At 35.0% G+C, this 14,761-nt stretch overlaps 1 protein-coding gene across 27 annotated transcripts in view; it reads left to right on the top strand.

Moving 5' to 3' along the window:
* LRRFIP2 (LRR binding FLII interacting protein 2) overlaps positions 1–14,761 on the top strand; it is a 94,141-nt gene that overhangs the window by 29,119 nt on the left and 50,261 nt on the right. For 13 of the 27 annotated variants that reach the window (XM_084902793.1, XM_084902810.1, XM_084902788.1 and 10 more), the window contains exons 3-7: positions 5,963–6,049; positions 7,274–7,324; positions 10,696–10,752; positions 10,843–10,887; positions 14,425–14,493. In XM_084902793.1, the coding sequence (XP_084758919.1) occupies positions 5,963–6,049; positions 7,274–7,324; positions 10,696–10,752; positions 10,843–10,887; positions 14,425–14,493 (309 nt within the window). The remainder of the gene's footprint in view (positions 1–5,962; positions 6,050–7,273; positions 7,325–10,695; positions 10,753–10,842; positions 10,888–14,424; positions 14,494–14,761) is intronic. The other 14 variants (XM_084902803.1, XM_084902800.1, XM_084902798.1 and 11 more) reach the window with 6 other exon arrangements.

Raw genomic sequence — 14,761 nt, 5'->3', positions numbered from 1 at the left:
TTACTTGTAGACCTGTTGGACAGATGGAAAAGTTATAATAGGATCTGCCTTAATTGTGCTTACTTGCAGTACCACTCGGAACTACAAATTTATCTGAAGCAGTAATAAAATTCACATTTAAAATTCAAAAAGCATAAAGATGCTTTTGCATATTGGGCATTATAAAATTTATTATGGCTAATCATTTTACTTTAGGATGTTTTATTTCACTTGTTTCTTAGTGTTGTAGGCAGACTAATTAAACAGTTTATAGTATGGAATATCAAGGGCAGAAGGAGAGTTGAAATGGATAAAGTGAAGTTAGAATTAGGAAACAATGCTTAGAAGAGGAAAGGTGTTGGAATGGAAATTAAAGATTGGATTCAAGGGACATTGAGCAGGAAGATTTGGTTAGGAAGTAGGAGGCCCTGAGAACTTACGTTTTGAACAAATGTAACACGGGCTTCATTTCTGTAGATGGAAAATAGGGAAGTAAACCCTATTCATTGGGGGAAGATGAGGTTTTTATTCACTCTAAGTTTATTAATAAGAGACCCACTAGGCAGAAATGTAGACTTTAATTTTGGTCAGAGCTTGAGATGTTAAGATTTGAGTCATTGGCTGATAAGTAAAAATATGGATTAAGAAGATGAAAGGCTGTGCAGGAGAGGAGGTTACCTATATTGGGGGTAAAACCATGGTCAAAGAAGTAAGAACCAGAATGGTACCATTACATAGAAAAGAATTTATGTTAGGTTGAAAAATCTTAGGATAATTCATCCAAAGTAAACTTTTATTATTTGTCTAAGGATATGCTCTTATACTTGGGGTTTAAAGATACACATGTGGCAACATGGTTAAGAGTGTTAACTAGAGACAGATTCTTAGGTTGTGAATCTCAGCTCCAATACTTGTTGGCCATGGACTGTTGGGCAACTTACTGAACCTTATAGTATCTCAAGGAGGTCCTTTTGGATTAAAGACAAATATGCATTCAGCTTAGGTAACTGCTGAAATGGTGATATTTATATTAGTGTGAGCTCCCATCTTCCACATTAATTTTGAAAGTTTGTGTTTTGATTGTGAGATTATTCTGATAACGTTATTTGTATAAATATTAAAAGCAGAGGTAAGGTTACCGCCTAACAGAATTTAATATAGTTTGAATTGGATTCTGGTATACTGCCATTAAGTTTAATTATTATTTCCCAAATGTTTTTTTTTTTTTTGGAATATAATCCTTGAACAATTATTTAGGGTTTTATTTCATGGTGTGGTCATGTAAGTCTGAAAAATGCTTTATTATTTTATCTTTGTCTTGGAAATTCAGAAAGACTGATTTTAAAAAAAAGTTTAAGCTGGCATTTTCCAAATGTATGAGATCACTAGGTAGATTCCTTTTCTCCTGTTTTATATATTGAATTTTATGTACTGAAATTTTGCATATTTTACTATTAGTTTATCTTCGGCATTGTATTTTTTATTTTTTTTTATGTACCCAGTGCCCTTTGTTTAAAAATTTAAAATTGAGATATAAGTTAAATATCATAAAATTCATTATTTTAGAGTATACAATTTCAGTGGTGTTTAGTATATTTACAAGGATGTGCAAAACTCACCACTTTCTAATTGCAGAACATGTTATCAGCACAAAAAGAAACCCCATAACCATTAACAATCACTCTCCTTGTTCCCCATGTCCCAGCCTCTGGATTTGTCTGTTCTGCACATTTTATATAAATAGAATTATGCAATATGTATCCTTTTGTGTCTGGCTTTTATCACTTAGCATGTTTTTAAGGTCATCCATGTTGTAGTCTGCCTCTATCGTTTTTCTTTTTATAGTTGAACTAGAGGTCTGATGCTTGAAAATTCATGCACTGAGGTGGGGGGGGGCGGGAGTCCCTCAGGTCGGCCTGCACCCTCTCACAGTCCAGGAGCCCTCAGGCGCATGAGGCGACCTGGCAATTGGGAAGGCAACGTCCCCATCACACCTCTGCTACTGCCACTGCCTGCAGTGCAAGCCTTGGCCAGCTCTGGTTGCCTGAGCCTTGAGCTGTCCTGGGCGACTGGGCAGCTGCCATCCCAGACTTGCCTGTGGCTCGGGCTGACCCTGGATGGCTAGAGGGCTGAGGGGACTGGGCACCACCATCTTGTGGCTGTAGGCACCACCATCTTTGAGGGTATGATAGTCAATTAGCATATTCCCTCCTTATTGGCTGTGGGCGCCACCATCTTTGTGAGAGTGTGACAGCAATTAGCATATTCCCTCTTTATTAGATAGGATAATATTCCATTGTATGGATAATACCACATTTTGTTTATCCATTCATCAGCTGATGAACATTTGGCTTGTTTTAATATTTTTAGACTATTATGAATAATGCTGCTAATGAACATTCATGTACAAGATTTTGTGTGGACATATGTTCTCATTTCTCTTAGATGCATATCTAGAAATGGTTGCTGGATATTATTGTCAGTGTTTAATGTTTTGAGGAACTGCTGAGCTGTTCTTTTTTTTTGTAAGGCCGAATAATATTCTACGTGTCTGTATAGCTATGTAAAAACACTCAAACCTATGGTATATTTTTGAGTTTGAGTCAAAACTAATAACATATGCTGGGGAGCAAGATTTCAAATGCTCCCCAGAGTAACAGTTTCGGTTTTTTCTATGCATTTAGAATTAAGGAGGGAATATAAGAAAGATTATGTGAAGGTGGAAGAAAGCAAAGTGGGATTGGATTACATGATAGTTAACCCGATTATGTGCTCTCTTCAGCGAGGTTACACGCCTTGGAGGGTATTACTTCTCGCATTTCAAAGGTATGTTCACCTGGATGCGCAAGAACAATAGATAGGATTTGCTTAAAAACCTTTGACTAAAGGAGTTACAGGGCTGGGGCATGACTACCCACCATGATATGACCTGTTCAGTAAGGAATTTATGGTTTATTACAGCACCCTTTTGCATACACATGTCTAACACATGTTTATCCACTCATCTGTTGATGGACATTTGGGTTGTTTCCACCTTTTGACTTATGAATAATGCTGCTTATGAATATCGGTTTACAAATATTTGTTTGAATCTTTGCGTTCAATTCTTTGGTCTAGGTACTCGTAAGTGGAATTATTGGATCAAATGGCAATTCCATGTTTAATTTTTTATCCAACTTTGTTTTGAACTTAGGTAAATTTTTGTGGTCTTTTATTGTGATGTCCCATTTATTTTACATTTGTGAGGTAGGTGTTAAATTTTTAGCAGCTCTTTCATGCTATTGTATTCCTAGGGGAGAATTCTAATGTTATTACCTAGAAGTATGCTTTGTGTAGCTATAATCGGTCTGTATAAAAATGTATCATTATAAACAGGAATTTTCTTTTTGTTTTGTTTTGTTGGCTTTTTTGTTTGTTTTTCTTTTTATAAGCAGCAATTTTCAACTGGTGTGCTGCAAGAATTTTTAAAACTTACAACACCTGATAATTTAGTCAGGAGCACTGACCTCTTTTTCTTAGATTGTCAAATAAAAAATGACAACAGCCAACACAACAATGAATGAATCAAAATTATACCTACTTTTTTGTCAGATTGGCAAAAAACATATTTTTTGGTGTGCTGCAGAATTTAAAAACTAGTTTATGTGTGCCTTGAGATAGAAGAGGTTGAAAACCACAGAATGTAAGTATAGAGCACGCATTTTGTCTGCTAGATTGGACTCTCCTATTCGCGCTGCCTTAGGCATCTGGTAGCATCTGTCTACAGAACCAGGCTGTTCAGGGGCCTTCTTCAGGACCATGTGCAAAGGAAGTAACATCTGAGTTTTGAGCAAGTTGGCTAAGTGACAAAGGGAGGGAAAGGGTGTTTTTGTGGCCCCGAAATCCACGTTCTTTCTGTTACACAGTAGTCAGGTTCCTCTCCCTTTCCTTGTGAAAGTGGTTTTGTTCAAGAATAGATTTCAGTGATCTATAATTATGGTTTGTTGAGGAAAGTCCCGTTTTAGTATCTATTGTGCAGAATTGGCTACAGATATTAGAAGGATGAAATCCGCCTTCTTGATAAATTTCTAAGGGAGGCTACAAGTACAAAGCTAATTAATATACATGGAACTGAAAACTACACACTGTTATGGCTTTCTTCAGTTAAAAAAAGAGGTTTGAAAATTTTTCCCAGGAAAATGATACTTTGTAATTTAAAAATGTATTTGCTAACTAACTTAGATTTGTCTTTTTCTATAAAATACAGACTCTAGTAATAAAGTGGTGCTTAGTCATAGAGGGATAGAGAAGGCAGGGCATACTTTAAAATATATAAAGGAAGGTGAGGGGATAGTCTTATTTTCATTTTTAATTGATTTTAGAGGAAGTGAGGGAAAGAGAGAAACATTGATATGAGAAAAACATTAATTGGTTACCTCCCATATTCCCCCTGACGGAGGATCGAACCTGCAACTTTTTGTTATACAGATGACACTCCAACCAACTGAGCCACACTGGCCAGGGTGGGGATATAGGTTTTTAAAAGATAGAGAGGCCAATGTAAAATTTATGTCAGTGTTTAGACCTTGAGGTTGGTAGACTTAAGTAACTTCTTAGGGTTTTTGCTACTGAAAGGCCAGTTAAGCAGACTAGGAAATTTCCAAAATTGGGTAGTTGAATAAGTGTTAACTATTAAACTGTCTCCTCCTCTTAGAAGCCTGCTATGACCTTGCCAGGCGTAACTTAATTGCTCCCTCTTGCATGCTTCTCTCCTTTTAAACATTGTGTTTCTGTCTCCCTCAGTTAGGTTGTGAATTTCTTTAGGGCAGAGATGTCATATCTTATTCTGTATTTTTAGCATCTGGCTTAATAGCTTACACACAGTGGACCCTTTTAACATTGCTGAGCCACTTCTTAGTATGAGGCTTGGACACGGATATAACCAATGAGAAGAAACAACTGCCATAGATGTCAGAAGGGGAGATTGAAATCAGAGTTAGGATGTGGCCAAAAACAGAGGAAACCACTACAAGTTAGAAACCAGAGAGAAGATTTTTGTTTCATGTGGTGCATCAAGCTATTTCCTGGTCTCATTTCCTTGAGACTTTGGCTGGTGGCTTGCAATCCTTTTGTTTACTTAGCAGACATTGAGGCACGCAAGTTGTGGGGTGGCAGAGCATGTCACTTGAATGCAGCACAGTAAAGCCACAATAGAGGCATGTGCACACAGTATAACTCAATGAAAGAGGGGATCGGGCCTTCATAGAAGGTACTATTTTAGCTGAATAGGAGAAAATACCTCCTGCCAAGCAGTCTGTGAAGAGAGACTTAATAAAGCCCAGTAGAGCCTAGGAATGGCCCCAGATGGGAGCAACTGGTACATGTGGGCAATTACTGGAATTAGTAGTGATAGTTGTGCAACCTCGTGAATATACTAAAAAACACACGACAGAACCAAATTTTTAAGTGGTGAGTTTGATAATATGTGAATTATATCTCAATTTAAAGAGAGAGACATATGAAGAGTTCCTGAAACAAGCAGAAACAGCAGAATTTTAAAAAAGCCAGGCTAGGTTTGCGAGAAACTCAGTGGTAGAGAATTGACAATACTTGGGCACTGAACATTGGCAATGTGCAAAATGAAATAGAGGTTTATGCTGATGTTTCTAGTTTGTATGATTCAATTGCTAGGGAAAGACATTCTGGAAAAGCAAGTTTGGAGAGATACATAATGAATTGTGTGAAATGTTTAGAATGAGTAGTCAAGGCAAGCAGTTAAAGGTGAAGGCCTAGATTTTAGGAGAGACTCTGCCTAGAGAGAGAAATGAGTGTGTAAGGAGTTGACTGAAGTCGGTCAAATTGCTGATAGCGGATATCTTGCCCTCCCCTATCCACACCCCAAATAAGAAAGTCATGTCTTATGTGCTCCTTTTCTCCACCCTGGGGTAGAAGTAGTGGTGGTTGCTCTTTTTAAACAAAGCTGAATCTTTATATTACTTTTCAGGCAGAGGCAAGACTAGCAGCAAAACGGGCTGCCCGGGCAGAAGCAAGAGATATACGCATGAGAGAACTGGAACGGCAGCAAAAAGAGGTAATTGGGGGGAATAACTAATTTCTTGCTAGTCTCAAAAAAAAAAAAATAAATAAAATAAAATAAATATATATATATATATATATATATATATATATATATACACTTTGTTAATTTACTTCTGAAGTAAATCTAATTTCCTTTGAAACACTGGGAAGAGTGTAACGTGTTGTATATATCTTAACAATCCATTATACATCAGCAAGTTAAATGTGATATTTGTTTTAAATAATAGTAAACACATATAACTCTTGCTATGTTATTCACTATAGTTCTAAATCTAGAATTTCAGTTAATTATATTATATCTACAACAGTAAAGCACTGAGACATTACTCAACCTTATAGTTTTTAAGCATATTTAATAACAGAAGAGAATATTCATGAAAGAAAATGAAAAACAACAAAGCAACTAACTGTAAGATTTGTAGTACTCCAGTGTTGTGTTACACAGCCTGGTACTCATATATAGGATCAAAAACTACTAGAAAGAAGTGGTTACTATCAATACTTTGTCTGTGATGGTATGATTGATTTTACTTTCTTATACTTTTCCATAGTTAATAGATTTCAGTATGCTTTTATCATCAGAAAGAAAATCAAAATCAAAATTTACAAATAGATTATATAGAGATTTGGCTTCTTAAAAATGAAGCAAATGCTCTTTTTTTTTTTTTTTTTACCCTTTCCTCTGACATTGACCTAGCTCTGAAAATTCTCATAAAAATATTTATGATGCTGTATTAATACAAAGGGGGAAAAACCTACAGGGTAATATTAAGCGCTTTATTTTGACATTGGTGGTTTATCTTCTGCTAATGGATTAAGAGAAGTGTATAGTTTCCATATTGTTACAGCTAAAAACCAAAGCAAAATTGCTAATATATTGTAATATTTTTTAACCTCATATATAGTTTTAAATATTAAATGCAGTTCTTGGCTTGAAACAAAAATGTTGCAATGCATTTTCTTTTATACTCCTAAAATTATAGTAAATTATAAGGAGATAATTATTAAATATAACTTTTATTTATGGTCCTCTAAACAACAGAGAACATATGTCTCTTATTATTGAACATATTTAGCTTAGTAATTTTCTGTATTTTGAATGTGTAACTTTGAGTCATCAATCTGCACTTCAGGGCAAATGTATAAGATTAATACTTTTCAGAGAACACAGTAATTCTTGGAAACTCTTTAGTTTATGAAACTTTTGCATTTGTAGCATTCTCATCATTCCTCTGATCGGAAGTGGGGACAGATTCACAAGTGGCTGGTAGGCCAGGATTGCCTGTCCTGCATGTTGTGATCACTTGCTGAAATAATGCAATCTTGAAGTAAAACATTGACTAATAGTTTGCAAAGTAGAAGCGAAGCGGTTGGCATATTTGAACCTAAAGGTCAGAGATTCTCTCTTCTGTCTTTAGTGATCAAAATTTGTACTTGGGAGTCCAACCCTTTCTGTTGTAGTCTACAATCTCACACTCGTCTAAGGAATCCTACTGACCAAGAAAGATTGAGTAGATGAATATTTTTTTCTTTCTATGGGTTTGTTCTTCTTTCCCTTCAATTGTTCCTCTCTCCCTCTCTCCTCCTCTCCCCCTGACTCTTGCTCCCTATTCCTTCCTTCCTTTCCTGTTCTCTTTCTCCTCCTCCTAATCCTCCTCCTCCTCTTCTTTCTTCTTCTCCTCTCTTTCTCTCTCTCTCTCTCTCTCTCTCATACACTAAGTTAGTAGGGTTTTCACTGAGAGTCATTCTTCAATCTCCTCTGAAAATTACTCTTAATTTTTCAGTAATCTCATTTTCATTTCAAGTCTTCTACCACGACTCCCGCTACAAGAGCAAATTGTGAATATTAGTTACTGTGAATCATTCCTAATATTGAATTTTTTTCAATGTTGATGAGTTCCCCAGTTGTCTCCTATTGTAGGGGTTCTTAACTTGGTTTATGAATACGCTGGGGCATAAAGCCATAAAATCTCACACAAAATTCTTTTGGGGGAAATATATATGTATTTTTTGCATCAGATACTCAAAGGACTGTGATCCCTAAAGGGTTAAGAACTACTATCTAATTATTGCTAAGTCAGCAACTTTTATAAGAAAATTCCTTCTATAGCAGCATTTTAGAGTACAACTGGAATTAAAATAATTATGATTATATTGACCTATGAATTTAAAACTTTGTCATACTTCTCCTTGTGGTATTTTAGGAAAGAGAGAAAAAAGATGTTTGATTAATTGGGAATGGAATCTGCAAAGTATCTTCTGCATGTAACTGGATTAATATTACTAATGGTGCGTTGAGAATATTTTGTGTGAATAAAAGAAATCACTTTTGCTTGCAAATTTTCTATGGAAATAGTAGTTTAATTTCTTCTTTTAATTATGTATTATAGTTCTAAAATTAAATTGCCTAAGATTTTAATATCTTAGGGCAGACCAAAACATTATAAGCAAAAAGCCTATATTAAAAGTTTAATATTTGATTTCTATATTCAGAAGCAATGAGGATAAACATAGTTTCATCTCTGTGAAATGTGTGCAGTTCAGGCAGTGAGTGTGCTAGATTTTCATGGAAGAGGGAACAATTTGGGTTAGAGGCTTAGATGCAGGTGGCAGCCAACCCAAGTTTTGAATGATAGCTCAGATTTGGGTATGCAGAGAAGATGGGATTTAGTGTCAGACAGGGTAATTATCACTTCTGACACTTGCTTTTACTCCTTTCAAACTGATATTTCATCTCATTTTTTATCTTATTTTAGTCTCTCTAGCTACTTTCTGTCAATGAACCTGTAGTAGAAGTTGGCATATGATACAGTGAAACATAAATTACTAATAAATTTGTAATAAAATAAATTATACACACACACACACACACACACACACACACAATAGGATTGTCAGTTATTAAAAGGAGAATCTTCCCATATGAAAACATTTCTAATTTTCATCCTTTTTTGTGTGTGCAGGGGTTGGATGTTGAAATGTGAAAAGGGAAAGCAAGGGCATGAGGCTCAGGAATGAAGCTTACTTTGAGTGTTCTGTATGTGAACATTGTCCTAATGTTCTTACCTATGTTTTCACTTTACATCTTTAGTGGGATGTGCTTTTTAGAGGTAGGTTTTTAAAAAGTGCTCTTGTGTAGTAGGTGGAATAAAAAGAAAGGATAGAATAAAACGAAGGCTGCACATTAAACCATGTATGTCATGCTAGTATCCCAAATAATGTTGGGAGGGGGCATGTAGAATTAATTTACCTTTGTAGCACAGGCTCTTTAAACTAACCAAGCTAACTAGTCTAGAACTAGTCACTACTTAGTAAACTGTATCTCTTCTGCTGGGCTAATGCATATGCCCCAAAAGTTTTGTGGTATCTCCTGATAGTTGAAGAAAGGGAAGAATTTTCCTTGGCTTCTTATAGATTACCTGTGTTTGTTATATAACAGAAATGTAAATCATTGATGAATTTTCCTAAAGATCAAAATATCCCATTGGATATTAACTTATTGAATCATATGCTGCTTATAAATAGACTTCTGAACAGATTTGATCAAACGTGTCAATGTACACAGCAGATGACAGACAGGAGAGTTTTGCAATTATACTCGAAGTCATGACTAAAATAAGGCATTAACTGTGGTGTTTTAGTTGAATTCCTATTTCTGTATTTGAAATGAATCATCAGACATAGCCACATCTATTTGTTATACCTGCATAATGATCATGTTGTATGGCCACAGGGTGTTTGAGATATTGATTCATCACTGTTATCAACTATGACCTCATTTGGACCAATTGTGTATATACCTTAGTCAATGCAAATCACTTTAATACTTTGGACTTTGAAAATCTGAAAGATCAGAAGTTTCGTACTGTTTCACTTGGTTAGATTCTAGGGACTAGTTATTTGATTTCACATGACTCAGGATTTAATGCTCCAGTGCTAATAACTGAATGGAAAAGTTGAGAATTGCCTTTCATTTAGTCATCTGTTAGGTTATGGCCAGTTTACTTTGCAATCTTCTTAAGGCATACCTCTTATTAACTTTATCAATTCTAAAATGTTTATCCAATTCTAATTATAAGTAGTTTTTTGTATTAACAATACATATTCAGGGGCTATTTCATTTAGCTATTCTTTTCCAGAGAAGGGAAAAAAGAAATTCTTTGCAGTGAGAAGAAAATTATGACCCAAATTTTTTAAAAGCAATACACTGTCTCCTTACTACACCTCTAACAAATAAACCTTTCTTCTTGCCTTGCATAAACTAACATTCACAATGGGGAAAAAAAAAAACAGATAAAAAGTCTACTTTTTAATGCTAAACTCAATTTCTGTTTAAGAATACTTTCTTATTTTTATCTTGGTATATTGAGCTGTTTTTGTCATATGTAGATTACATTCTACAAATGGTCAGGCATACATAAACTTATTAAAATAAAAACATTTCCGAGATGATCTCTAATTTCTTTCCAACTGAAGCATGTGGCTGCCCCAGACTCAGCTTTTGAAACCGAGTTGTTCATACCTGCTTGCTGTAAGGAATGTGCGCTGTGCTCTGAACTGACCTGCCTTCACCCAGTGGTTCTGATAGACAGTCCTCTGTTCAGTGATTAATTCTCCATGTACTTTCTCCTTTCCCAGGAAGATTCAGAAAGGGCCAGGTATTCCCACCGGTCCAGTCATCACCGTCCTTCTCTGGTTTGTAATAACCTATAAACTTGCCTCTAGTACTTTTTCCTCACTAACTTAACGCAGTCACTCACAAACTTTTGTTTTTATTTTTATCAGGGAGTTGAGGATGCATTGTCCATTCGAAGTCTTGGCAGTCACAGGGTTGGTATTTTGTTTACACAATAGCAAAGCTTATGTGTCTGAGCTTTCTGCAGCACCATTGCTAAGCAATCTGATTATGCTCATATATTCCTTTGCCTTTTTTTCCCTTTGCCTTTTTTTTTAAAGAAAATATTGGCAAAGTTCTTTCATTGGAAACTGATGCTTTCTCTCAAATTATTGCTAAAAAAATCAATGCTAAAAATCATAAATATTTTCATCTATTTTTTATAAAAGGACTTGATTTAAAAAAATTATTGCAAAATAATAAGATTGATTTTATAGAATGACATCTGCATGGTTCTTTCAAATTTTTCCTACTTTCATTTAGAAAAAATTTTTTTCTCCTTGCTTCAAAAATTCATTAATACATTGTCCTCGGATAGAGGATGTATCAGATGTTAAACTTGATAAGAACAGATGCATAGACCTAAAGGCCAAGAAGTGATTAATATATTTTTAAAATAATTTATTAAATGATAACTATTTTGAAGTTTGGGTGACTAATTATAGTTTTATTACATGGAAAAATTGAGCTACTGATTTGAAAAATTCCTGCTTGTCATGTTTATAGAAATTATCATGCTTCAACGTTTTGATTAACATTTGATAGTATGTCTCAAGTTTTTAACATGCATTGTTGTTTATTAAGATATGAGACATCGCTTGTTAAAAAGGCTTGCATATTGTGCCAAGACAGTGATCTCTCTCTTAAAAGATTTGTGCTTTAAACTTTAAAGAAATTCTTTTAATGTGCACATTGGTATTTTTAACACAAAGATGTTTCATCAGTAAAATGATCTATCATATTAATGTCTCTATTTGTTTATATCCCCCTAAGTCTAATTTTCTTCCCATCTTATATAATGTCTAAAAATATACTGTAATAAGGCTGAGTATGTTCCCGTATGTTAGTTATTGATGTGTTTGTATTCTTAAATAATTCTTTACTCTGGTTATATTACTTTTGGTGAGTATAATCTGTCTTTTTAGATAAGTTAGTAAGCCAGTTTTTGAATCAAGTATTTTGGTTAATTATGAACGTTTAGATTTATAATAATATTAACAAGCCTTTATACAAATCTAATCAGCAGTTTTAGAATGATTTTATAGGAGGAAAACTTTAAGGTAATAAGTTTGTCATCTTTCTCCCTGGAGATACGTGTGTGTGTGTGTGTGTGTGTGTGTGTGTGTGTGTGTGTATCCATATGTGTATATATATATATACATATACATATCTAAATGTGTGCACACACATACTTTGAGAAGAATCACACAGGGATTAGTCAACAAAAGATTAGAAGTTGACTGTTTTTGAGGGCTTTGAAAATAATCCCTTTTCTCCTCCTTTTTAAAAATGTCTGGCTTTTTTCCTTTGCTTTATATTATAATACTCATAGATGAAGTTTCACACAGTTATTATCAAGCTGGTTATTTATAAACTAGATACCCAATGCATGAAGATTCATGCAAGAAGGGCCTTCCTTCCCCTGGCTGCTGGCACCACCTTCGCTCTGGCCAGAGCCATCTTTCTGCCTTTGCTCCAGGCCTGGAGCTGCCTTTCCACCTTCCCACACTGCCCAGAGGCCCAGCACAGCTGGGGTGGTGTGGAACACCTGCATCCCATCCCTGGCTGCTCCGTGCCTATGTATGCAAATTACTTGCCATCTTTGTTGGGTTAATTTGCATACTCACTCCTGATTGGCTGGTGGGCATCACGAAATTACGGTCAATATGCATCTTTCTCTTTTGTTAGTGTAATTTGTATGTGTTCTTAGGGAAAATTGATTATAATAAGTTTTATATAAAAACATTTTATCAAAGGTTTATTTGCTTAAACCTTTGATAAAATCATCCAAATTTAACCTAATTTGGGAGCCTTTAAAATAAATCTGCAAACAAAAAAGAAATTTTAAAGTAAACTGATAGGGAATTATTTATACAGAGTGTCTATAGAGTAATGAGTTGATTTTCTTTTTATGGAAATTATATTATTAAATACATTTAAGTTATAACTAAAACTCTCAAGCTATTTTGTTCATTATGATAATTATGAAAAAATTGTTACTTCAGGGGAAAAGAGTAAATTTCCGATAAAAAAAAAATTCAGTGTGCAAATTTAAATATAAATAAAAATTTTAGCCCTAGCTGGTTGGCTCAGTGGATAGAGTGTCAACCCATGGACTGAAGAGTCTCAGGTTTTATTCCAGTCAAGTGCGTGTACCTAGGTTGCAGGCTCCATCCCTAGCCCAGGTCAGGGTACATGCAGGAGGCAACCAGTCGATGTGTCTTTCTCTGTCTCTCCCATCCCTTCCACTCTCTCTAAAAATCAATGGAAAAATATCTTTGGGTAAGAATTAATACAACATAATAATAAATACAAATTGAAATTTAGACTGTAGGAGATTGTAGTACCATACTGTTTGTGTGTATATTCAGCACTTTTTTCTTTTTTAATTTCAGAGAGGAAGCAAGAGGGAGAGAGCTATTGTAGAAATATCAATGATGAGAAAGAATCATTGATCAGTTGCCTTCTGCATGCACCATCCTGGGAATCCACCCCTAACCTGGGCATGTGCCCATGACTGAAATCGAACCGAGGACCCTTCAGTCCGCAAGCTGATGCTCTATCCACTTAGCCAGACCAGCCAGGGCATCAGCACATTTTAAATATTACACAATAAGTCTGAAAGCTCACAAATAACATAGTTTAAAAGATATAATTAAGATTAGTTTTTTCCTTTTAACTAGATAATATTGAAAGGTCTAAGTTTTCATCATATTATTTGCTTTTTAAATTATCTTTACCATCTACATTAAGCTGAATGAGTAGACAAATTTTATTCTCTATAAAAATAAATGTGATGGCCTAAAGTACTGACCTAAATTTTATTGGACTTTGCTTAAATTTTGGTATTTTGGTATTTCTCTGCCTGTCTTTTAAAAAATATTTTTCTCATGAGCTGTGTATTTAAATGTCTAACACCTTTGGACTTTGTATTTGATATATGAATGTTAGAAGTACCGGGCTGTGAAGCAGATGTGTTATGTTGTGTTCTTAGGACTTTGATGTTTCTTCTTGTACAATTATCTTTAAGTCACTACCTTCTTGAGAGGTGGTCTGCCAGAAGCTGTTTGGGCTGGAAATGGTGTCAGTGCTATAAGCGTTCTGTATAAAAATAAAAAGAGCAAACCTAGTTCAAAACCGTGAGTGGTAGGTTTAGGGGAGGGAGGATTAAATGAAAGCCTTGAGTTTAAAATTGAAACAGTTTGCTGCTTTAAAAAACAATCTGCCTTAAAAAGCATCTTGGTCATTGCTTTATATACTGAACTACTGTAAGGTAGACATCCAAAATTAGAAAATGAGGCAATCTTGCATCAGAGCAGTAGGGATACATTGGTATTTCTCACTGTGGAGATTTTTACTGTTGTATGTATAATATTAGTTCCTGGTTATGTGTCAATGACCTCAGTATAATTTTAATACGCTTGTAATTTGTGTTTTTTCATTTACTATTACACTGTTTAATTCCTTTGAAGAGCCCATCGAAGGACATAACTGGGACCCATTGGAGCAGAGCCAGTATACCCAAAAGGAAAGAGATCATGGTGTGTAGTCCAGAAAAATGTGCAGTGTTAGTATTATGCATTCACTGTTGTCTCTCAGAGTTCTGGAGGCTTGAGTAATAGGTACATTCTTATAGAAATTGACACTTACTGAAGAGTTGCAAAAGAAAGATATATTATTTGATTGATTGATTGATTGATTGATTGATTTCATAGAGGAAGGGAGAGGGAGAAGTAGAAATATCAATGATGAAAGAGAATCATTGATCAGCCTCCTGCACATCCCACACTGAGGTTCGAGCTTGCAACC

The sequence above is a fragment of the Pipistrellus hanaki genome (assembly GCF_964339955.1).
Source record: "Pipistrellus hanaki genome assembly, chromosome: 13".
Classification (NCBI taxonomy): Eukaryota; Metazoa; Chordata; class Mammalia; order Chiroptera; family Vespertilionidae; genus Pipistrellus; species Pipistrellus hanaki.
Note: the sequence above shows the minus strand (reverse complement) of the source record. Positions and strands in the feature narration are given on the sequence as shown.